This window comes from Centruroides vittatus, unplaced genomic scaffold (genome assembly GCF_030686945.1).
Source record: "Centruroides vittatus isolate TY-2023 unplaced genomic scaffold, ASM3068694v2 contig_347, whole genome shotgun sequence".
Lineage (NCBI taxonomy): Eukaryota > Metazoa > Arthropoda > Arachnida > Scorpiones > Buthidae > Centruroides > Centruroides vittatus.
The window spans coordinates 2,176,205-2,201,501 of record NW_027122171.1 but is presented as its reverse complement, the minus strand read 5'-3'; the positions used below and the strand labels follow the sequence as shown (position 1 = coordinate 2,201,501).

The window sequence follows — 25,297 nt, the reverse complement described above, 5'->3', positions numbered from 1 at the left end:
TTTCCTTTAATGGTTCACTCTGTCCCATCAGTTATTCAGTCTCACACCTGAGGAAGAACTGACAGCAGTTCGAAAATGTTTGAGGTGATCTGCATCCTTTGTTTTTTATATCACACCAGTTATAGGTTTTAAGAGTGCAGAATAAAGTAAGGTCGTGTTTCTTTATGTAGCGAGAATGTAGAGAAAATGACATCACAAGCAGTTATCACTACATGTCACTGCATTATAGTTTAGAAACACTTTCAACTTGAGCTAAAGATGGATGTAGTAATCAATCTTTTAATTCCAGTTACAGCCAAAAGTAGTGGTTTAGTTAAAAAAAACTACAATATTTAAATAAAGAGATATAAAGAATTGAGCATTTCTCTTTTTGAAAATGTGAACAAAGAGATAGGAGATAGATAATTATATTTAAAATATAGTATTTTCTTATTCTGTAGATAACTTTCGGTCATTTTATAAAATTTAATCCTCCTTATCTTTTTACAATATTTTAATCAACAGTCACTTTGAACTTTTTATTTTTGCAGCATAATATCATATTATACACACGAGTATCAATTTTGCTTTTCATGTGTAGTGGATGTAAAAGCTGCTTTATCTTTGCTGCAGCAACTCCTTGTAGCAAATGTTTAGAAACAGTTTGCTACATTATAGTGCTTTGTTTAGAAACGCTTTGCTAAGAGTGATCGAGCAGCACTGCATGAAGAAATGCAAACAAAACATCAATTTATTACATATGTTATTTTAAAAAATGAATGTATAAGTAGATATACATGTAGTAATTAATAAATATGCTAAAATTATTTGAATTAAAAATCCATCTAGTAATATTGAAAAAAGTAGTGAAATTTTTAATGTTTATTTTTTAATTTTTCCCCAAGCTACAATTATGGGGGGACCATTAAGCTCAAAAGGGGAAAAGGTCAAAAAAAAAGTTAAAAAAACACTGATTTAAAATACTTTGATAGATTTAAAATTACTATACATTGTGTTTTAGGGATTTTATAGTAATGTAAAAGTTGAAAATTATCCTTTACCCAAGCAACCAGAGAAAGAGTTAATAGAATTAGAACAAATTAAATGGTCAAGAGAAATGGAAAATCTCATTTACGAAGTAAGATCTTTTATATATTAATCTATTTTATAATTACTACTAATAAATTAATTGTACTGTTAGATAAGAATAAATGAAAAAGTTCAAGAAAGATGAAGGTAAATATAAGTTTTATTTTATTTTATAAAAATAAAATTTTGATTTAAAACAATTTTAATTTTTATAAAATTTAAAATGTTTTTCCACAGAAACAAACTACAATTGATGATGATGGTTTATATTCTACTTACTCGGAAATTCCTGCCGACGAAAAATGGTCAGGTTCTCAGAGATTAGAATGTGAGATTGATTATCCCTTGCTCTATAATCAATTTCAGTTATTAACAATGAAACAGAAAATAGATCAGATAGTTCTGTTGAAGGTGAACATTTTTTATGTTAAATGTAGTAACTTAATGGTTTATTTTCAAATTTCCATGTCTGAGGATAGCACTTTAATTGGGTCAAAAACATCAATGTTCTTTTAACTTTACCCACTGTTAAAGGTGCATTAATTAATTAATGCATATAGAAACTGTGTAGATTGAAATTATTCTTGAATTCTTTTAAAAATTTTATATTTAGTACATTATATAATAAATTATGTATAGTTTATTTAATCTCTATTTATTGCTTTTCTTCTTATCCAAATATCAATTATTAATTGGAAATAAAGCTATGTATGTTTATTATGTTGGATAAAGTCCAAGAATTTAGATTAATTATGAAATACAGACTTATTCAGAGATGGAAATTTATTTATTTCATTTTATTTAAAACAAAAAATAATAATGAATATTTTCAGCCATTATTAGACCTTTTCTTATTCCATTTTTGGTTTTGTTTTTAATTAAACAAATATAATTTCTCAATATATTTTGTTTTGTGATATTTAAATAAAAGGTGTATGCTAGAAAATTATGCTAGTTAAATAAAGAAATGAAATAAAACAATTTGAAGTATTAAATTAGATTAAATAAAAAATTCTCACTTCTGAATAAGTGTGTGTGTGAAGTCTCCAGCATAATAAAACAATCTGCAATTTTATTTTAATTAACGATTAATTTTTAAATACATTATTGTCAATTGTTTTTCATTATATTAAAATTGTTGTTTCATTTTAAAATAAATTAAAAATCTAATTGCATTTTAATGTTATATTGTTATAATAATATAATATAGTTGAATCCACTTAACAGAGCATTGGATAAGGGAGCAGTTTGTTTAAGAAAGAGCATTCTCTCAAGTTCCTCATTTTCTCCTCTATGTTTTAAATTAGAGGGACTTCCATTATCCATATAGAGGAGCAGTCTGTTTAAATGAGCACCATGTTAGCAGCACTTTTAGAACAACAGTTTACACAAGGAAGTGTTTTTTTTAAGGAAGATTTATAAGGATTTATCTTTAATCTTACAGTATGTCACAGTCCAGAGCACATCAAAACAGCAGAACTCTTGAAACTATGGTATATGTTATGTGGAGAGTTAGTGAAACCTTCCATTGATTAGTTTTTTAATCTGTGGACAGGCAAAAGATTTTTCACAGAATCATAATGAACAGGTTTTATTGGACACATATGAGAAGCAATTATATATTTAAATGGTATCATAAAATATATATGAACAGACAGCATAGATGACATATACATTCTCATCTCAAGGGGATAAGGCAAGAAGTGATTAGTGACCAGGTCATAGGACCTTACATGGCAATACTATAATTATTTGTTTTTATACTGTATGTCCTGTTAGAAAGGACTCAAAAATTTTAGGGATGATGATCACATCTGTTCAGCTAGGTTTCTTAATGGGAAGAAGTGAAAATAATGTGACTGGTAAATACTGATGATTTGATTTAACAATAAAATTGATAATAAAAGAATGGATAACAATATTTAAGTACAGTAAAATTATGGCAATGAATTTTAATGTTTTCAAGTGTGTTTTATGTAGAGCTCTTCAGACATGAAAAACTGGAGAGAATTGAATATCATTAACCAACTTCTTGTGAGATCTTGTCACTCCAGATAAAGAGAGCATTCTGGATAAGGACTGTGATTTTCAAGAAAGGGTTCCTGTTAGCTGACTAAGGCAAATGCCCAACAAGAAAGAAACATACACAGTAGACAACAGAAAATTGAATTTATTTGTGTGTGGTATAATTATATACAGGTACTAATAGATTCCAACTTTAGGGCAGTTTATCCAGAAGTCACCCTAAACCTAATTGTTGGCAGGACAATTACAAAACTATTGTAATTTGTACAAAAAATCAAGAATACTTATTACAAAACCATTTCCTTACCACTAATCCTTAATAATAACTTATACTAAGAAAGGAAAATTGAAGATAGAGGATGAGGTGTAGCAAAGATGGGGTATAGGATAGAACAAAGTACCTGGGTAACTTCCTTGCCCACAATTCGCACTTCCATCTTTTCCTCAGTCCAAGGGGAGTTTTATATTTTGATCCAATTTGTCTGTTGCTTATTCAAACTTACAATTCATTAAGTCGAAATGCTGACTCCAACACTTTAACTTTGGTCAAGGAAGTTCAGAGTTCTCTCTCTTTGCCAGGCTTCACCCATCTCTCAGGTATCAGACAACTCTATACATCTTCCTTTTCGTCCTCTCTCTTTGAGAACCAGCTCCACTTAATCATTGCAGAGCATTCTTCTTTAATGATACAATAGCCCACTTTTAGCATCAGTAGATATATATGTAAAAAAAAGTGCTCCAAAAGTGACGTCTCTTTGCCTCATATGCCTTCAGGTAACCTCATATTCATTATGCTGGTGATAACAGGAAGGAGCCCTTACCTCCAAGAAGGAAGAATTAAGATTAGAAAGTCTAGAAGGTGGAAAGAATGAAGAATAGAGAAAATTGTAAGAAGAACAAAAGACAAAAACAGACAATATGGCATACAGCCACAGAGCACATAACACAAGGATCTCATGACTTGACTTGACTGTATTAAGATGAAATATATCATGATTGAAATGTAGTTTAACCATAATTGGAAACTATAATTTACACTTGTAAATTAAATCAAAATGTAACATCTGAAATAAGATTCATGAAATCATGAAATAAGATTCATGAAATCATGAAATAAGATTCATGTTCATTATGAAAATGACATGAATTTTATCAGCATTAGTATCATGTACTGTACTTATGCTTTTGTGAGGCTCTGGATAGGTCCGAACCTCACTGAAATTCGCGTTAAAATCATTTATTTTTAGGAAAAAATTATTTTTTTTAGAGGAAAAAAAAATAGAAGTTAGAAATAGTTTTTCTTAAGGAAAACGACGCGAACTGTTAAACAATAGAACAATGGGGAAACGTAGATCGTCTATCTCCGAGTGGGAATCGAATTAAACTTCGATTTTGACCTCTCCCGCGCCCCCGAAAGGTTTCGAATTGTCATCAGGTGACGAGAAGAGACCAATCGGAAAGCGGAATCGGAGGAAAACAGATAAAACCCGAGAATTCAAGGACGCGAGGGCTTCTTCTCCCGAAAGTTCCAAGTGACGGATCTATTGTTGTGTGTGTGTCTGGTGCCCATCTTCGTCTCCGTCTCCCGACCTCGGATCGACATCTTTCCATCAACGGAAGTCGACCGCATCGTCCTGGAGTCGCGGAGTCGTCGAGGGAACAGGCCATTCGCGACCCAGGGACACTCCTTCAAAATGAGACTATATTCGAAAGGAGAGGAAGACCCAGAGACTGCTGCCGACCTAGAACTTCCAAGATCGCGGAAATCTTGTAAGCTTCTTTCGTGTCAAATAAACGGTTTCTTGTAACCGTAGAGTCTGTCTCAGTGCCGATCGCCCACATACGACCCTTCGCGACCGCTCGACCCTCTTGACATAGTCGGCACCCAGTCGGCAAACTCACACTGGTGTCAGAGAGTGGGATTTTAAATGCAGAATTTGCACAAATTCAGCGGGCCCACACTATAGTTGAGGATGCCGACATCAAAATTTCGCCCCGAAATTGAGTTAAAGGTGGGTCGGAACGATAGATGCTGAGACAGACACTTCGGCGCGAACTCGCGAGTTAGTTAGCAGTTCTCTTTCATTGGCCTTGGGAGGAATGATACCTGCTTTCTTCGGTGAAAGTAAGCGTATTATGACTTCTTCGATCCCTTAAAAAAATATCGAGCTTAGCTGGATGATCCCGCAGAAATGCTTTAGTTAACCAAGCGCAAGCTCGCAGATGCGACAATGATAGAATAAATATGCTTGACCGAGCAAGAAAACGCCACTATAAAATAGTGCCAGCAGCGGGAGTTAGGCAAAATGTTCCGAGGTCAGTTTTTCAAAAAATAAGTAAAAACATTAAACTGAGCGTCAGGATGCTTGGCACTGCTTCATTCACAAAAGCTCTAAAGGTAGCCATTAGGGAAGAAACGAGTGACTAGCAGAATGCACAGTTTTGTCAGGCGCGAAGCTGAAATGGCAGAGAATAACCTAATGGATTCGGGAAGAGTGAAACTCCATAAGAAATCTGCGTTCGGTGCAAAGATGGGTCAAAATTTTAAACAGTTTAAAACTTTAGGAAAAATTGTTAGATAATCGAACATTGTCAGTACCGATAACTGGTGCGCAAAGATAATATTCAGAATAAACAAACAGGACAACCCATGGAACGAAGGAATAGCGAAGTAGGAAACGCACACCCCTATCCGAATTCGCTGCAATGCTTTTCACAACCTCATAACATGCAACCACTGTCGCCCGATTGGTACGGAGAAAAGGACGTCCCTCTGCCATCTCTAGTCGAGTGGAGATCGAGGCCAATGCGTTGCAGGTTCCGATTATAAATCCATCGTATTCATTGCGATATAGGCTAATTATTTCAGTAGATACTCTTTCATCAACCGCAGAATAAGCAAATCGAATCCGAAGTCGATCGAAATTTAGAACAGGCACTTTATGTAGAGGATTTTCTGACAGTATTAGCCCGGAAACAGGCCAATGCGACCGCAACTAGATGCTTAGCTTTTCTCAGTCCCAAGGTAGACGCAAAGCAAGCAGATTGTCAATTGCAAAAAAAAAATATAGCAACTTTAACCTAAGGTCAAGATTATAAGCGATTACGGTATCCTACTCTCTATTTTCTATCGGTCCGGTTTTGCGAACTGTGAATGATGAACTTTCATTCTGGAGAGGAGAGATCATCATAAAAACAAAAGCGAATGTTAATTTTAATTGAATTCACGTTTTCTGAAAATAAAAATTGTCGCTGAAAAAAATGTATGCAAAAAACGTGCTTAAATGTTAAAATTGTCGCGAATCGGAATTCAAGTCAATGTGAGCGTGGTGCATTTCGAAAGGGAGCCATAGTATTGTTTTTGTTTCGTGTAAACTGTTCTGTCCATCCCTTACGAAGCGCTCACGATTGAGCCTACACTGGTCAAGGGAAGAGAGTCATGTCGGGGAAGCGACTTATCTCCTTGGTCAACGCCTTTCCAAAATTTTCTCATACTTAGGATAGATGACAGAAAATTGTCACTTTGTCCGTCCTAGAGAGAATGAGGATTTGATCACTCTCGAGAAAACTTAACGATGATCTTCTATTTGATTCGCGCTCATCGGAAAACAATTTTGTCGTGATCAAAACATTGATGAAAACTTCTGTTATAGATTGAGTAATTTATATAGTCAAAATGTCAGAAAATTTTTTCCTTTTTTGCGTACATGATGATTGATCATACCTGTCACAGTCGAGACTGCGAATAGACTCTGACCAGATCAAACGGAAGTTACGGAACAACACTCTGAACTGCGTGACCTTGATTAGCGGTAATCTGCGTCGGAAAACCGATGATAGAAAACTGTCACTGGTTCAAGAGACTGACATCCGGAAGTTATGGCCGTAAAGACATTGGCAAGATCACAACTGCACACCGTCAATGCAGAAGCTCCATGATCCTCTTTCGGTCCAGTACAAAAAAAAAAAAAAAAAAAAAAAAAATGGAAAAGATTCGACCCCCATGGTAAAGACGAAGTTTTTCAGAAAACTTGGAACGGAACTAGATGCATAGCTTCGAAAAGCACGTGTCTTCAACTTAGATCCAGAGAACTCCGCGCTACACGTGCACCGGAAATGGCTATGAAGTTCCCAAGTTCCAATTCTGGTTGAGACAGGCGAATCAAACTAAACGTTGAACCTGTTATCAGATTTCTGAATCAGATGTTCCGAAAAATTAGGAAGGGAACACGAATACATTCCATTCCTCCCCCCTCCGTTTCAGACCATTTTCTGAAAATTTTGAGATTATGTGAATTGCTCAGTCTGAAAACGAAAAAAAAAAAAAACGCACATGTTTTAGAAAATAGTTTGTCGATCATTTATGTTGTTAAAATATTATTCGATGACCGTGATTGTTATTTGATTATTTGTAACCAATCTTATAAACAGACATGTGATGTTACACAAACATTTCGATGAATTGTAAACGATATTCTATACCATTCAATAATGTATCGAAAAAAAAAACTTTGTTGTAACGCGAAACCGAACGCGCGCCAGAGAAGGCTGGATTCTCAGACAAGTATCGCTGTTACGTCACTTGGCAAACAAAGGGAGAAAGGACTGTCAGCTTCCAGAGCTGCCAGCTAAAATGTCGTTATTCCGTTACGACATTTTAAATTGGCGGGAAGCTCTGTGAGGCTCTGGATAGGTCCGAACCTCACTGAAATTCGCGTTAAAATCATTTATTTTTAGGAAAAAATTATTTTTTTTAGAGGAAAAAAAAATAGAAGTTAGAAATAGTTTTTCTTAAGGAAAACGACGCGAACTGTTAAACAATAGAACAATGGGGAAACGTAGATCGTCTATCTCCGAGTGGGAATCGAATTAAACTTCGATTTTGACCTCTCCCGCGCCCCCGAAAGGTTTCGAATTGTCACCAGGTGACGAGAAGAGACCAATCGGAAAGCGGAATCGGAGGAAAACAGATAAAACCCGAGAATTCAAGGACGCGAGGGCTTCTTCTCCCGAAAGTTCCAAGTGACGGATCTATTGTTGTGTGTGTGTCTGGTGCCCATCTTCGTCTCCGTCTCCCGACCTCGGATCGACATCTTTCCATCAACGGAAGTCGACCGCATCGTCCTGGAGTCGCGGAGTCGTCGAGGGAACAGGCCATTCGCGACCCAGGGACACTACTTCAAAATGGGACTATATCGGAAAGGAGAGGAAGACCCAGAGACTGCTGCCGACCTAGAACTTCCAAGATCGCGGAAATCTTGTAAGCTTCTTTCGTGTCAAATAAACGGTTTCTTGTAACCGTAGAGTCTGTCTCAGTGCCGATCGCCCACATACGACCCTTCGCGACCACTCGACCCTCTTGACATAGTCGGCCCCCAGTCGGCAAACTCACACTTTATCATTATAGAAAATTCTGTATACAGGGAATAAGTCATGCAACCTGTGAGAAAATGCAGTAGTACAGAACACAACTTTTTTTCAGAAGGATAATTTTGCAAAAGTTGTGGCCTTCCAAATAGCTCAATTTCATTCTGTCTGATTTATCTTATGGGAACACCTGAAGTTGACTGCCTATTTTTCGCATCTACACAAATATTGGTGGATTTGCAGACAAACATTCAAAACTCTGTGGCAAACATTTTTTGGGACATTCCAACTGATGTTTTGCAACATAATTTGATGGCATGCTCTTATATGAATCTGTGAACAGCTTACATTTTCAAACATTTGTTGTGACGTATTGTGATTTCCTATAGGCTGCATGACTTATTGAACATCCTATATGTTCTTTATGTGATATAGAAAGTTATCTATTCACTTTATAGATGACAGTAATTTTCTCTAGATAAAGATAATAGTGTTTTTCAAACAACTTTATAATGCTTACCTAAATATTTAAATTTTTTTAGCAAACAATATTTTCACAAGGGTAATCCATATTTAAAAGACAATTTAAAAATAGTTGTAGATTATGTAATGGGAGTGAGTTACATGCCAGTTTTAAATCACAAATTACAAACTTGTACCTATGGAAGTGTGGGGTATGCAGTGAGCTGGGTTATGTGAGGTTTTACTTTTGTTCTGGCAGTTTTCTGTAGGGTATACACCACTATGAGTTACATGCATGAAAATATGGTAGTTTACTTTTATTTTCTTTTATTCAGCCTATAACATTGGCATGTATTCTGTGTGTCAAGAAAGATTTGTACTGTACATGAAATAAGATTCATGTTCATTATGAAAATGACATGAAATTTTCATCAGCATTAGTATCATGCTAGTAATTTCACAGATCATATTTGATTGTTAAAGCATAAAGACATTACTGATAAGATTTTATTATATTATCTTAATTAAAACTTAATCATTGCAGAGCATTCTTCTTTAATGATACAATAGCCCACTTTTAGCATCAGTAGATATATATGTAAAAAAAATGTTAGCTAAAATTTAAATTTTATTTTTTAAGGATATTATACATATAATTAAATGCAAGTTTAATAAGAAATTTAATGAGATGTACCAAGAAAAGAAAGATAAAATGACAAAAATTAAAGAAATGAACCAGCGAATTGAAGAAATTAATAAAGAATTGGAAATAGATGACAAAGTATGGACTCCAGAATGGAAATCTGATGAAAATCCACAGTTTCTATTTGAAGTGGAACCTGAAGAGGTACAATTAGTTTTACATTGATCATAATCTTAACTTTGAAATACTTTTAAATTGCATAAATGTAAAATCATACAGCTATCATCTAAAAGAATGCAGTCTGTTGTAGAGCATAATGAAGAGAAGCAATCTGAAGATATTATGGATGAAACATTCCAAGTTAGTGTTTGAAATAATTTTTTTTATGATGAATAATCAAAATTTTTTTTATTATTCCAATAATTTCAGGAAAAAATTTGGAGAGAAAAAATTCTTTATAAATTATTATATGGGTTAGTGGAAACAAAAATTGACCAGCAACTAAAAAGGGTTTGTTTTTTTTTTTTAAATAACATTAATGAAAATAAATGAAATAAAATTTAATATACATCCACCAAAGCCGAATTATCGGGCTAGAGTCGGCTATAATAAATAAATAAATAATATGACAATTTGACACTAGAGCTTGGCGTTAGGCGCCATCTCTTACTAAACTTAATAATTATAATTAAATTAAATAAATAATTTTAATAATTTGGAACTGGAGGAAAAGAAATCGGCCCGAAGCGGGACTCGAACCCGCAACTTCTGCTATCCGTGCAGACACGTTACCAGTTACGCTACCCGGACCTTTGGTCCGATCTCCTCCTCCAGTATATATATTTATTTATTTATATTTATACGCCTTGCCGGGGTTGTGATGGCCAGTTGAGTGCCTTGGGAGGACGTGGGCACTTGATGTGTCCCCAGCCGGCATTGTAATGGCCGTCAATGGTCGTCGTGTTAGCTTATATATACTGGAGGAGGAGATCGGACTGAAGGTCCGGGTAGCGTAACTGGTAACGTGTCTGCACGGATAGCAGAAGTTGCGGGTTCGAGTCCCGCTTCGGGCCGATTTCTTTTCCTCCAGTTCCAAATTATTAAAATTATTTATTTAATTTAATTATAATTATTAAGTTTAGTAAGAGATGGTGCCTAACTCCAAGCTCTAGTGCCAAATTGTTATATTATTTATTTATTTATTTATTATAGCCGACTCTAGCCCGATAATTCGGCTTTGGTGGATGTATAGCTTTGTAACGGGTTAGTCGTTATTTATTTATAAAATTTAATATACAATTTCAGACTCCAGAGCCGTCAGAATTTATTTTGAAGAAGAAAGTTGAAAATTTTACACAAGAAGAATTAGAGATGAAAGAATTTCAAAATACATTCGACAGATTACAGAGTTTGGAAATGTATAAGCATCAACTGGAATTGGAAAAACAAAGATTAAAAGATGGCATACAAAAGATCACAACTGGTTTTGATGACGAATTAAATGAATTAAAAAAACAAAAATTATTTACAGTTAATGTAATTTATCAGGAAGAATTTCTCATTTGTAATTTATTGTTAAGTATTGTTACTGAAAATGAACTTATGAAATGGGATTGTTATATCAATCATAAAATTGAAGAAAATCAAAGAGAACAGGTGTGTTCTGAAAATATTTATTGTATCTATATTTCTTTAAAGAAAAAATAATAATTTCTTGTTATACCTTTAATATCAAATCTTTGAAATAAATTTTTAAGCATATCTAATTAAAAATTGTTATAAGATTTTTCTTAATCATAAGTTGAAATTCTTTTGAAATGAAAATGAATTGAAAAATATCTAAGTTAGAACTATTATGAAAAATTTGAGTTTTAGAACTGAAAACTGTTATATTTAACTATCTGAAACTAGAATGGATATTTGCACTTGGTTCTAGACTCTTCTATCTACAGTAATCTTTACAGTAATGTAAAAATTACTCCAGATATATTTGTACTTTTTACAACAGAATTTTGATACAGTGTAATAGATTTTCTTCATGAATTCTTAATGAAAATTATTTTTCTGTTTTTATTTTTAATTAGTATTTCTATTTAATATTTCAGCATAATACAAAACTTTTAATACGAAAAGCTGAAAATTTGGAAAAGATTATAAGTGAGAAACTTCAGATGTGTCAGCATCAAGATAAAATTGTTGAGTCTTGTGCTAAAAAAGAGTTAAAGAATTTGTATAATGGAGAACTTTACACCTACTATAAGAAAAAACCAAAGTAAGTAGACAAAAATTTTAATTAAAATAATTTATTGTTTATACTTTCAGAAAATCAAATTGCTATAATCAATGATAAAAAATTTTGTGGGAAAGATAACAGAGTATAAGATACGTTGCAATATTTATTCTACAACATATAATGCATAACTATATACAGGGAAAGGGTGATGTGATTGATGCAAATCTTGCTGTTGACTAGCTGGTCGAATAGTAGATTAGTTGTTGGCTTAGAAAAAATAACTGACTGAATATTCAATGAGGAAAAATCAGCTGCTTTTATATCCTCTGATCACTTTGTTGGCAGTTGGCAAGTTTTGCTTCTAGAAGCATTACTTGTGTTTTCGCCCATGGGAATGTATTGCTTGCGTAAGAAATGACAGCTTCTATTACAGATACATTAAGAAGACATGTTCAGTGCTTCATAGTTTATAATATTTATGTAATTTTCAGTGGTGTGCCATGATATTTGATGATAGGGAAGCTGTGTTTCCATAAAAATTATAAATAAATACTGGAAATGACAAAAATAAACAATTTATTTATTTTAATTTTAAAATAGATACATTTACATTAAACAAAGATATAAAAACTTGTTTTTATTATTTTTTATAAATTAACTCTATTCGGCAATTTTTTTCTGCAAAGTAGTTAATTACTTTATCATAAAAATCACTCCTCATTGATTTTATCGAAGTATTTTAAAGCTTTTTTTCTATTGAAAGCAATGCTAGTGAGGACAATGTTTTATCCGACTGAGTGTTCCTTGCCATGGTATGAATTCGCTTCATGGTTAAAACTGCACTCAACAGATGCACTGGTAGATGGTACTGTAAAAATTAATGAAATTAAAACTCGCTTTGGAAAATTGTTTTTCATAATATTTAAAATTATTAACATCTAAAAGTGATAAAAATTTTAAAGATTTTATGTCTGAAAATCTGTCAATACAATTTTGTATCAATACAGTGGAATCATGCTTAATGAGCATAATTTGTTCCAGTGTCTTACTCGTAATTCGAAACACTCGTTAAACAAAGCAATTTTTTTCCATAGAAATTAATGTAAAATACAATAATGCGTTCCACACCAAAAAAATACTCAAATGTTTTATGTATAATGTTTATTTAAAAAAAATTGTACAATATACACTGTTAAGGAGTATGAATCATCATCATCTTTTCTTCTAGTGCAGAATTCATCCTGGAATGAGAATTTGATTTGCAGAAACAAAAAAAATCACAGCTAATATGTTTGATAAACACTCCAAACTATATGCCAAATTCTTGGGCTATGCAAAGGCTATAATTAAATATTAGAAATTAATTAATTTGGCTAGAGGTAGGCAGTTGTTTCCATCTCATATTAAGTTTAATAATTATAAATAGTTAATTTTTAATTCAGACATTTCTAAAATTTAATTTGGAATCAGTCATTAAATTTAATGACCCAAGAATTTGGCATATCATTTAGCATGTTTATTATATAACGGGCTATAGTTGTTGATGTTTATAAGTAATATGTGTGAACAGAAGTTTGGAAAAATATGTGATTGCAAGCGACACTAAGATGCTAGCGGAACGAGTGCTAAACACAGACTGATGGAGCATGCCGCATGCACACAATTCGGGACTTCCCCTCTCCTTGTCACTCGTTATGCGAAACATCGCTTGTTAAGTGAGGCAAATTTTTACAATTTGTTTTGCTCGTTGTGCAAGGTGCTTGTTAAGCGAGGTTCCACTATATATCCATTATTCTGACTTTTGCAGCAGGGTTTTATTTATGTCCCTAATTCCCTAATCTCTTAATTATTTAACTACTACTTAAGTAGAAATCTGAGTCCATAGTTGCACGGGTTACAGGTTGGCACAATAGACGGGAAAACTATGTTTTTTGTGCATTGACACACAGTGTGTTGGTTCATTGGAATGTTAACTAACCAAGTGCAATGACTTACCGAGCGTAACGTGTCCTTGATTGTTGGGGATTATCTCAATCTCCGTTCTTTCTTTCATCCCTTCTATTGGCCATTCTCCCTTAATCACACTTCCCGAGTGGCTGGTCTCTTGTTACAAAGCATAACTGGACTACTTACCTGGAGTGTGAGAAAAGTCAAAATCAAAGCTAAATTTGATCTCTCACTGATCGTAGGATGGCATTCCTTCGTTTTATGGCTTCTGCATTGCAATTTGATATAAACAAAAGGTTGTTGGACTGGACTACAACCATTTTTTTTTTCTTGCTTTTTTAAACAATTAAACTTTTTTTCTAAATTAACTATTTTTCATGAACTCTGTGACAGTTCAGACCTGTCTGGGACCTCAAAGTGAAACCAAAACTTGAAACAGCTGAGTGGAAAATAAAGGATGAGAAAGTGCTCTTTCTGTCCTATAAAGGCCTGTGTAAGAATTCTTCTAGATCCGGGTCCCTCTGATGTCATTGTGGCTGCTGCCATATTATATGCTTTTGTCCCTTTGTTCTTCTTACATTTTTTCCTGCTCTTTGTTCTTTCCACTTTCTAGAACTTTATAATCTTCTTAATTCTTCTTTCTTGGAAGTGAGGGCCACTTCCTAGAATTCACCAGCATCAAAGCAAAGGAAAGCTAATGCTGAAAGGAGGAGGACGATGAAAGGAGAAACATTACAGTACCAGGCCCGAATAAATGGGTGAAATCAGAACTTCAAGTGGAAACTTTGAAATCCCTGGTCCAAAGTTAGTGTTAGAGTTGGCATCTCAGCTTGATGAGTCCAAATGTGTGACCGTCTATTGGAACCAAACATACAAAAACCCCTCAAAAACTGAGACAAAGAAAGACAGAAGTGAGAACTTTGTTAAAAATCTCCCATGTGGCCCTAAAAAACTAAACAATGTTTGCACTACCCAGGTATTCTTTCCTATCCTATCTGCCACTTTATCTACCTCTCATTCTTATCTTCAATTTTTTTTATTATATTTAGTTTAGTGTTAAGGGTTAGTTTCAGAAAAATTATTCTTGTGTATTGTATCAGATCAGTGTTGTGGTCCTTTATATATATTTTTTATTGTTCTGCTCACAATTGAGTCTAGGGTCGGCTGGAGAATGGCTTCTCCAGCCAACCCTAGACATCCTTTATTGAGCCTGTACATAGTTATATCACGCATAAATAAATTAATTTTATATCATCTACTGCATGTTTAGTTTGTTGAGTGTCTTAGTAGGCTAATGAAAACCCTTTCATATCTCACAATAGGAATGCACATCAGTTTTATGACTGCAAGAAACATAGACATGCTAAATATAATTGTCCACTTTTAAAAAATAGAAAGATTGTGGGTCAACAAAATGATGATAAACAAATTGTGAAAGCACCATTTGTAAGGATGATTCTTCAGATTTGAGATGGCTTTTGCAGCAAGTACAGATGTGATGAAATTGCAATTATTGTGTGCTGACTTGGGTGCTAAGAATCATTTGACAAATTACAAGCAATTCTTTATCCACCTTATCTCTATCTCTCCACCTTAAATTAGTACTGTAGTGTCTTGACTTTGATCATACTTTTCCTGTTAGCAATGGAGTCTGGTGGTCATCTATCTAACTCCTTTCTGGGGACATTTTTGAAATGAAATAACATGGCTTCTGGTCTGAACTGGAAGTTTGTATAAAGTTAATCAGGGCTTCCTGCCTCTAAGCTTTTCATGTCTGGTCTTGAATTTCATTTATTTAACACTGTTCTTGAGATTAAAGAAAGACATGACAGTGGGAATTTATAGGTCTACAATTTTTTCAAATTGCAGCCCAAAAAATATTCATACTTTAGTAATTCGGACACAAATCAAGTTCAAGTTCAAACAAGTTAACAAGTTCAAATGAATTTGCCAAGTGTCTGAATGAATACAATGAATGATTTGTGTCCAAATTACTAAAACTACTACTGGCATGGTTTCACGAATACCAGAATCATACTTCTTTACTAAGAAATTTTCTCTTTCTTAGAATTTTCATTTAAAACTGGAGTAAATTTTAAGATTTGGCTTATGTAGCATTCCAATTTTATCCCATGTTCAAAGCAGGCCGAGAAAATTAAATTAAATTAAATATTGCTATAGCTGTTTTCTAGCCCGATAATTTGGCATTGTTGGTGCCTTTATGAGAAAATTAAATTTGAAGTTTGATAATTTGTTTGAATGACTGCATTTCTTTCACTTTCTTTTGATATGGAATAGTTTTCGTATGCTATTTGGTGCTTAATTGAAAAATTAAAATTTATGTCAATGATATAAATTTATTACATTTTTCTGCTGATAGATAAGTAAAAATTACTTTTTCTCTGATTTATTAAATTAATTAAAATATTTTGCTTAAACACATCATATTATATAATTTCTACTATTTTTAAGGTGGAACTAATCTTCTATTCCAGTGGTTCTTAACCTTCTTATACTCGTGGCCCACCAAATATTTCATAATTTTTTTGTGACCCCATTTTTTTTAACAATAATTTATATTTGTTAAATTATCTATAATAAATTGATGATTTTATTATTGCTTTATTTTTTTATATAATAAATGTAAATCATAACTTTATTATTTCATTATCTATTTAAATAGCATTCAAACTTCACAATTAAACATGAAAATGCATTAATTTTTAACAAAAAATAAGAAACATGTCAATAAATCGATCCAAAGTCGGTGCTGAAACTAAACTAAAACATCCACTTGTGGTAAAGATTTTGCATATCTTTTGCAAAAATATTTAAATTTTTAAAGCCCACTATTTTTCCTAATTATTTTTAAAATTCCAAGCATTAATAGTTTCTTAGAACTGCTTTGGAATAAAAGAAGTAAATACTGTGGTGTAAGTAGCATATTTGCATTTATTTTTTCTGTACTAACAAAGTTGTATGTAGGAAGAAATAAAAAATAAATAAAAACTAAATAGGAAAACTTCATCTTTCTTATTTCACTTTTCAATACAATATTTGGTTATACATCAATTTTCTTTTTATTATATTCTGAAGGAAATTTTGCATAATTTGTCAGCCCCCTGGCAAACTTCTTATGAACCCCCAGGGGGCTGCAGCCTCCCTGTTAAGAATTACTGTTCTATTCTGCCATATGCATAGTGTCTTTTTTGTATAGTTTTACAGGAATGTATCTACTGTGTGAAACAGAATTGAGTGTATTGTACTTCCATTTTTCTATACTTTAACTAATGAAATAATATAGTGTACTTAAAGTTGAACTAGTAGTTAATTTAGTGAAGTAATCAATCTTTAGAGCAGTGGTTCTCAACCTTCCTTATGTTGCAACCCTTTAATACAGTTCCTCATGTTGTGGTGACCCCCGACCATAAAATTCTTTTCGTTGCTACTTCATAACTAATTTGCTACTGTTATGAATCATAATGTAAATATCTGATATGCAAGATGTATTTTCATTCTTGCAAATTGAACATAATTAAAGCACAGTGATTAATCACAAAAACAATATGTAATTATATATTGTGAAATATTTATTTCTTATTACAACTAAATGAAACTTTGTCTTGAAGCTTGGTGTAACATGGGTAACAGTCTTAATATAACAACAGTAAACTACATTGCTACATTTTCTGATAGTATGTGTAAAAAGACAACGTCACTGCAAAAGTTGAGATTTCTTCTTTCTCATCAAATCAGAAATTCTCAGGAAAGTCTTTTCAAGAGCACAATGAAGATCATCTCCCACAACAAGTCTACTTCTGTATTTAGACTTGATAACCAACAAGCTGGAAAACTCTGTTTCACAAAGATATGTTGTTGGAAATGGAAGAAGAATGCGCAACACAGTCTCAGACAGAACAGGGGATATGACTGCAATACACTTGATCGAGAATTTTGTAACTGGCATTATAGAGAAATCAGTTCTCGCTGCACCACTGTTAATAAGTTCAATGAACTCCTCTTGTGCTGTCTCAGAAACATCTTCAATTTTGACTGTGAATGGGCTACTGGCAAGTGAAAATAGGGTGTCAGATAGATTTGGAAAGTATGATGAAATTTCTTCTGCACGCATGTGTAAGTGTTCTTTCACAGAAATTATCATCATAATCCCTTTGTCTGGTTCAATGTCAAGTTCCTAAATGAAAGCAGATAAGGTAGGCAACAAGAAAATTTTATTTTCATCCAATTTTTTTTGCCAAAGCTGAAGTATCATTTGGAATGATCGGATCTTTTCAGACAAATCAAGGCACATTGCATTTGGTTCTTGCAGTGATAAATTTAACTCATTCAAGATGGCAAAGATGTCAACCAAATAAGCTATTTCTCTACAGTTCACTTTTATCGCTGAAAAGTGCTTTGAACTGTGGTCTTGCTTTCTGATTAAAACACATTTTGAGTTTATCACAAAGCTCAAAAACATGTTTTAAAACTTTTTCTCTCAACAACCATTTTACTTCCATTTGAAATAGCAGAGCATTTTTCGGCACTTCCAACTCATTGCACGGTTGTGAAAACAGTTGCCAACAGTTGTTTAAAGTGCTTGCCTTTACAAAGTTCACTGAACTTATGACGCTTTTCATTACTTCTTGTAACTCTTGTGGCAGTGTCTTGGCTGCTAATATTTGCTGATGAATCATACAGTGAGTTCTGATGAGTTTGGTGACTCATTCAGTACCAAATGTTGAAATCCTGATAGTGCTCCAGCTATGCTAGGATCTCAATCTGTGCAAACACCACAAACTTTTTCCCATGAAACCTTATGCTCTTTCAGAAAGGAACCAACTATGTCAAATACATCACGTGTAGTAGTTATCATTTCAAGAGGATTGCAAAAAAGAAACTCGTCTTTAAAGTCACCATCATTAATATACCTCACGTAAGCCAGTAACTGTGAACACTTTGCAATGTCTGTAGATTCATCAAGCTGGATACTAAATATTGGAAGTGGAGCAGATTTAATTTCCTGGATTACCTGATCAAGAATATCAGCAGACATGCCATCTATTCTGTGGACAGTGTCGTTAGATAAGGAAATTGCACCCAATTTCGTAATGAATTCGTCTCCAATCATAACTGAAAACAATGTCTTTGGCCACTGACAACAGTAAATACTCAGCAATGATGTGAGGTTTCATAGCTCTGGCAATTCTGAGTGTCACTGAATATGAAGCTTCAATGGCTGCTACGTTTCGTCTGTGGTACTTGCCACCAGTGTCAAGTCTGGCTTTTTTCAGTCCAGGTTTGCTTCTAAAATAGTTGTATTCTTGTCAGCAAAGCTCGGATGCTTGCTATCAAAATGGCGTTTTAGTTTGTTCGGCTTCATAGATTCAGTTGATAGAACTTCACAACAAATAACACATTGCAGTTTCTCAATTCCTGCTGTAATTATTGAAGTAAAACCATACTGTAAAAAATCCTTGCTATATTTTCTTTTCTTAATGTTCTTCTCTACATGGTCCATTGTCATGGGATGGTTTGCTAATGAAAATAATATACAATAGCTTTAATAATACAAAAGATGATACATGGCATAGTTTAGTCAATACAGTTCATTAAAGTTTTCTATGATTTACCCTTCTCTGTATTGTTTTTTTTACATACCTGTTACTATCATAAAGGGACAGTATTCACATCAACCACAGCTGAATATAAAAAGATCAATCTGCATCCAGATTAAGTTCCTATGGTACAGATATTTTTTTTTTTTTTTTTGCAGTAGTTGATGATTTTACAGTACATGATTTTACATTTATGTAGTAATTATAATTCACGTTTTATCTGCAATACTGCTGCTTTCAACACAGTAGCTGCTCTCTACACATGTGTGACTGGTGACATGCTTTTGTCTATATAATTACAATGTAGTTAAAAAGTGTAATAATTATTATTGTACAGTATTTCTTTGCCCTGTGAGCACTAAACAGAGAGCTTTTTTTCCAAGCACTTTGTGGGTTCAGTCAGCCATACAATGGAGTGGCCAGGTGGTGAGGGGCTGGACCCCACCTTCTGGGACAGACCACCTGTAACCTACGACATATAGACAGACTGAGAAATTATACAACAAATTAGGACACACAGTAGTTCAATTTGTTGCCACTAGGATTGCTTCTAAATGCTCATTTTTAAAACTAGCATCAACTATGGTGATAATGCTTCTGCATTTTCGAAGAATTATCAATAGATAGGTTTCAATTTTATAGGTTCAAAAGTAAAGGCTCTGAGGGCCGTTGAAGGGCATAACCTTCAATGGTTTTCAGAGCTTTTTTTTTTTTTTTTTGTTTTTAAATTTATAAAATTCCTCAGAGCATGGCTTTTGTCCCTCATTTCATATCATGTCCCTCAATAATGATAGACATGATGTGGAATGAATGAAAAAAAAATGGATTGGTTACAGTCCGTTTTTTTTTTAAGTTTATTACTTACAGGAAAGTAATAAAATGAGATATTACCTTTTTTATCTATCTAGATTTGCAAAAAGGCACATTGCAATATACAGTTTATGTAAAAAAGAAAAAAACCATTCCTGCTTATCATCTTCCACCGAGAAATAATAATTTAAAAGCAAACCTGGTGGCGATTGACCGAACTTAAAAGCACAATAATTTTTGGCCAAATTCTCATCTATCTCTGGCCTGCTTGTATCTCAAGGTGTAAGGACCACCCCAAAAAACTCTTGGGTGTTTTCAACTCATGCGAATTCGTTACCTGGTCCTTCAGGGTGCCTTAATCGCCTTGGCTCTCTAGCTGGCTGGCTGTTTATATTATAACATTCCTCTTATTGATATTGTTGTGATCTTAATTTAAATAATTTTATGTACAAAATATACATTTTTATTGTCTTGCCATTGCATATAAATTATGCATTAGTTATTATATAATGTGACATAATGCTCCACTGTAATAAAAATAAATTATTTTTTTGAAACTTTTGTAATAATGAAAATGTAACGAAGCTTAAATATAAACTTTTTATGTGTAATCAATATAGTTGTTTTTAAAATTTCAAATGACATCATTATGGATGATGTCATCACGCTGGGTACTGTGGGTGTATCTGCATGTGGGCGGACCCGCCTGGAGATGGATAGAGGAGCGGTGTCTTGGTTCCTAAAACCATCAGAAATATATGTGTTTTCCGATGGTCTTAAGTGACTCCAGTGAAAGGGTCATTTGACCCCCAAAGGGGTTGCGACCCACCAGTTGAGAACCGCTGCTTTAAAGTTTCTCCAATCTTAATGACTATTAATGTTTTTGGCCCAGTTAATGCACCATCTTCAAAACCATTCCTTCTCTAACCTTATCCATTGTTAAAGGGATATTGGCTACTTCAGTAGTTCACTTATTATTGTATATAAAAATGTTTTATGCAAAATATATCATTTAATTAATTATCACATTTCAAAAATAATTTAATTTAATTTAAATTATAATTTTCAGAAATATTCACAAAAGTAATTTAATTTCAAAATCGGGAAATCCATATTACGAACTGGATTCCAAACAGTTTTTCTCGAGTAATTCGGAGCATTCTAGAGTCTCCAATGCTTTGGAGGAAACCAGGCCGGATTTTATTTCCTTAGAAAATTGGGAGAAAATGTGCCATTTGCGACAGCAGAAATTTAAAGCAGAGTTAGAAGTAAGTTAAATTAACAAAGTACCATATTTTACAGTATATAAGACACATCCCATTTCAGCACAGAATATTTAGGGGAAAAAGTATTTAGCATATTAAAGCCATTCCACACTTTCAACACTGGACCCAAAATTTTTTTTACTGCATTCTGGTTAAGAGTTAAACTAGAAGGCACATTTTTACAATGCAAAGAGGGGAAAGGCATTTAGAAGAACTCATTTACAATTAAAATTTACCATTAAAAATATTCAATATGAATACATGCAAGGGTTGTTTAGCTGTAGTACTTTGCTGAATATTTAGACCCATTGACTAAAATCATTCTTTTTGTACTAATTTCTTTTCATAATATTGTTGAAAGAAGGAATATTTTTTAAAATTTTATTCTTATTCTCTATTATATCATCAAAATTTGTAATACATTTTACTTTCCCAGCCGCTGTATATAACAGAGGGAAAGTATGGCAATTGGTCAAAATATGATCCCCCATTTTTGGACTCGGGGACCTTCAAATGTCGAGAAATGCATAAAAGATTTGGGGTTTTTTTCTGTATGTATGGATGTTTTGTGTGTGTGTGTGTGTGTGTGGAGCAGATTTTGTTCACCCTCTTTGAAGTTTAATAACTCCTGCACTTTTTGTTGAATATTTCTGAAATTTTGTAGGAAGGTTTGTTTATTAGGGGGATCGATGCTCTTAAATTTCGGTGATGAAAAGTTGAGGGAGTGGGGAGATAAAAGAGGGTCATCTGTCATATCTCCAGTAGGGTTGAACTCTTAAATGATTATTTTAGTGGTTATTAGCATTTACAAATTTTTTAATAAAACCCATCCCTAGCCTCAAAATTAAGCTTTTTGTCATTTTATAATAGTTTAAATTATAAAAAGTTTTTTTAATAAAATATAACAATGGTGCCACCAAATGTTACTGGAAAAGTTAAGCAGCTCGTTGCTGGATTTTTTATATAGCAACACTATAAATGTGAAAAAATAAACTTTCTACTACAAAAAAGGAACCAATAGAGGTTCTTATTAAGATATGGCATCATAGCCAATTAACGAAAACAAAAATAGAAAAATGTATAAAGAGTACACTTTGTCATATAGAAGATGGTACAAAATACTAACTTTTTGTTTTTAATTTATTTTATTTTATTTTATTATATTAAACTTTTTATATGCAAAACTTACTTTTTATAAGATGTAATAAACAAATATTTAAATAATCCTATCAACAATTGCATTTTTATTGAGTTATTAGGAAATCTCAATTTCACATATAAGATGCAGGCCAGGTGGATCCACAGGGGCTACAATGACAAACCCCTCATTGACACAAGAAATTAAAAATTTATTTGTTCAAATTTTAAAATTTACTGTAGATTTGTAAATATGGTAAGTTATGGATAGATTTTAAAAATTTTAAAGATTTTTAAAAACATTTACGATAGCAAATATGATTTATCGGACAATCCGCAATACGATTGTCGTGAACGTTATTAATAAAAGATAATTATAATCATTCAAATATATTTAATTTTTGAATTAGTCTCATTTTGGTTCTTCTGGATCTGCCATTAGACATTCGAGCTTTTTGTTTTTTTTCTTTTGGAAAAAAGTTGCATTTTATGTCATGAAATATGGTAAGCTAATGCAAAGTTAACAAATACTTGCTCACATTTAAAGAAATTTTACTTTCAGGTGCAAGAACAAATGCATGCATATACAGACATAATACAATACACAAAGAAACAACAGCAAAAATTAACAAATTTTCAAGAAGAGTCACGTAAAATGTACACCGAGAGAAACAGGTACATTTATCCCAAAGTATATTTTTATATAAAAGATATATGTTTTAAAAATATTTATTCATTTCAGAGTATTAGGACTAATACATAATGTTAGAAACAACATCCAAATACAATTAATGCTACCATACGGGAACGTGGAAGTAGAAGGAGTTGACGTCTTACCGGATTTATCGAAAGCCAATTTGCTGCATGTAACCGTCATTGATAAGCTGAATAAAGAAATAAAAGTAAATATTTTTCCTTTTATATTCTTTAACATTTGTTGTAATATAATAACAAGTTTCATATGTAGAATTTAGGAGAAATCAAAATAAATTCAATAATAAAAAGTACAGGCATATTAGAAAATGTCGATTTACTGCAAAAAAAACGTAACAAATTAGAAACGGAAGTAGACAGACTGGACAAATACTTGAAAAATATGGATCATTTTACCTTGACGCGTATGATACGCAGATTTTTAATGGGAGAAAAAATAGATTCGATAAACGTCGAGAAGGAAAAAGTCATCCAGTTGACAAATATGAAAGAAAAGGTAAAATTAATTAATTGGATTTTATACTTAGAGAAAAGTCAATTGTCTTTTTTTAATATGCAGCTGCATGGAAAACAATGCAAACAATATTGGGATACTTGCGACAAAATAAATCAAGACATAAAGAAGTTACAAAATCACAATGACCAACTTCGGAAACAGATTGATATTCTGTATAGAGAAGTGACAGAGATGGAACTAATATATGAAAATAACAATGAATATTAACTTGGTTATATAATATAATTTGTAATAAACTTTGCAGAAAACTTTTCTCATTAATCAACAATACTTGTAAAAGTATTTTTGATTAATGAGAATATAATGATATATACAAAAAATACTCATTTTAAAATGTTTGATTTTTACCAATTTAATAATTATTTAAAGCCTATGTTTAATTATTAGTGTACAAAGAAAAAACAAACAATTGTAAGTAGTTAGACTGTAAAACTTGTTATTAAAATTCCTAATTTTGTTCTTTTTGTAATGCTAAATATTTTAATTGTTATTAAATGGTAATAATAATACATTAACACATTTTCTGCTTCTTGATCTGTAAGTACAATGCAAAACTGTGTCATTACTAAGGTCTGGATTTTTGGGTGCAGCTTTAGAATGGATTGGGTGTGCGTTTGGGTGCTTTTTTTCTTTGTTTTGGGTGCCAGTTTGGATGCTTTTTAATGCTGTATTATTAAGACAAAAACCAACAAGACGTACTATATTTACAAACTACATAATTGTTTATTGCAATTTAGACATAAAGATGAGCATTGTAATTTACAACAGTAACCATTTCAATGTTCTTAAAAGTGAAGTTTTCTCGTTTGGAGGATAGAATGCCTTTATATAAGGAAAAAGATTTTTTTACATCGACGAAGACTAAGGGGACATGTTTCAGTTTTTCTCACAATTCTAGTTCAGTGCAATTCAGAATATTTTTCAAATTGGGATTTTTTTGATAAACTAGATTTGAGTTTGTCCAGGGCAAAACCGTCCAGTACATCAAGCACCTGACTTACAACATTCCACTGATCCTGCATTTCAGTTCCACCTCTTTCCAGCTTGTCGATTTTATCCACCAATAACTTGTACGAATGCACGGAGTAGAGCTCTGCGGTCACTACCGGATCAGCAGCCAGTTTCTCGACAGTCGACGGCCGCAGAATCACCAGGAGGAAGTTCGTTTGATAAACGCATTAATTTTCTCGAAGTTCTCGCAGTAGAATACCACACTGTTTATCCAAGACCCCCAACAGATGACCAGATATTAGAGTTCATTGAGTTTGTATTTTCAAGTTTGTACATTTTGAACAACATTGGTTGTACATAGCACCTAGTCAGTGGTGCAACAAGAATGTTCAGCACGTACAGTTTTGTGGAATCCGTTGTTTCTTCCAGTATAAACACCACAGGATTGTCTCCGACAACGTCCAGGTGCCCCTATAAATATATGCTCGAAATTCTTCCTTTTTTGTCTGTCTTCTCTATGCTTTTCTAAACTTGTGTGTC

At 32.9% G+C, this 25,297-nt stretch overlaps 2 protein-coding genes across 5 annotated transcripts in view; both read left to right on the top strand.

Moving 5' to 3' along the window:
* The window catches only part of LOC136974310 (cilia- and flagella-associated protein 43-like), a 124,541-nt gene extending 123,374 nt beyond the window's left edge, over positions 1 to 1,167 (top strand). For all 4 annotated transcript variants that reach the window (XM_067269154.1, XM_067269156.1, XM_067269155.1 and 1 more), the window contains one exon: positions 1,001 to 1,167. In XM_067269154.1, coding sequence (XP_067125255.1) covers positions 1,001 to 1,138 — 138 coding nt within the window. In that variant the 3' untranslated portion in view covers positions 1,139 to 1,167. The remainder of the gene's footprint in view (positions 1 to 1,000) is intronic.
* A 42-nt stretch (positions 1,168 to 1,209) lies between these two features.
* On the top strand, positions 1,210 to 24,104 carry LOC136974352 (cilia- and flagella-associated protein 43-like). The gene is made up of 12 exons (XM_067269205.1): positions 1,210 to 1,215; positions 1,306 to 1,479; positions 9,563 to 9,769; positions 9,845 to 9,925; positions 9,995 to 10,075; positions 10,871 to 11,221; positions 11,671 to 11,837; positions 21,243 to 21,441; positions 23,138 to 23,250; positions 23,318 to 23,477; positions 23,543 to 23,785; positions 23,849 to 24,104. The coding sequence occupies exons 1-12, from the start codon at positions 1,210 to 1,212 to the stop codon at positions 24,011 to 24,013; spliced, it is 1,947 nt and encodes a 648-aa protein (XP_067125306.1). The 3' UTR covers positions 24,014 to 24,104.
* Positions 24,105 to 25,297: the final 1,193 nt, after the last annotated feature.

Bases quoted from the DNA above. Each gene is read 5' to 3' on its own strand.
- LOC136974352 (XM_067269205.1), top strand. The intron at 11,838-21,242 runs GTAAGTAGACAA...TATAATTTTCAG, and splicing joins TACTATAAGAAAAAACCAAA to AAATATTCACAAAAGTAATT. The intron at 21,442-23,137 runs GTAAGTTAAATT...TTTTACTTTCAG, and splicing joins AATTTAAAGCAGAGTTAGAA to GTGCAAGAACAAATGCATGC.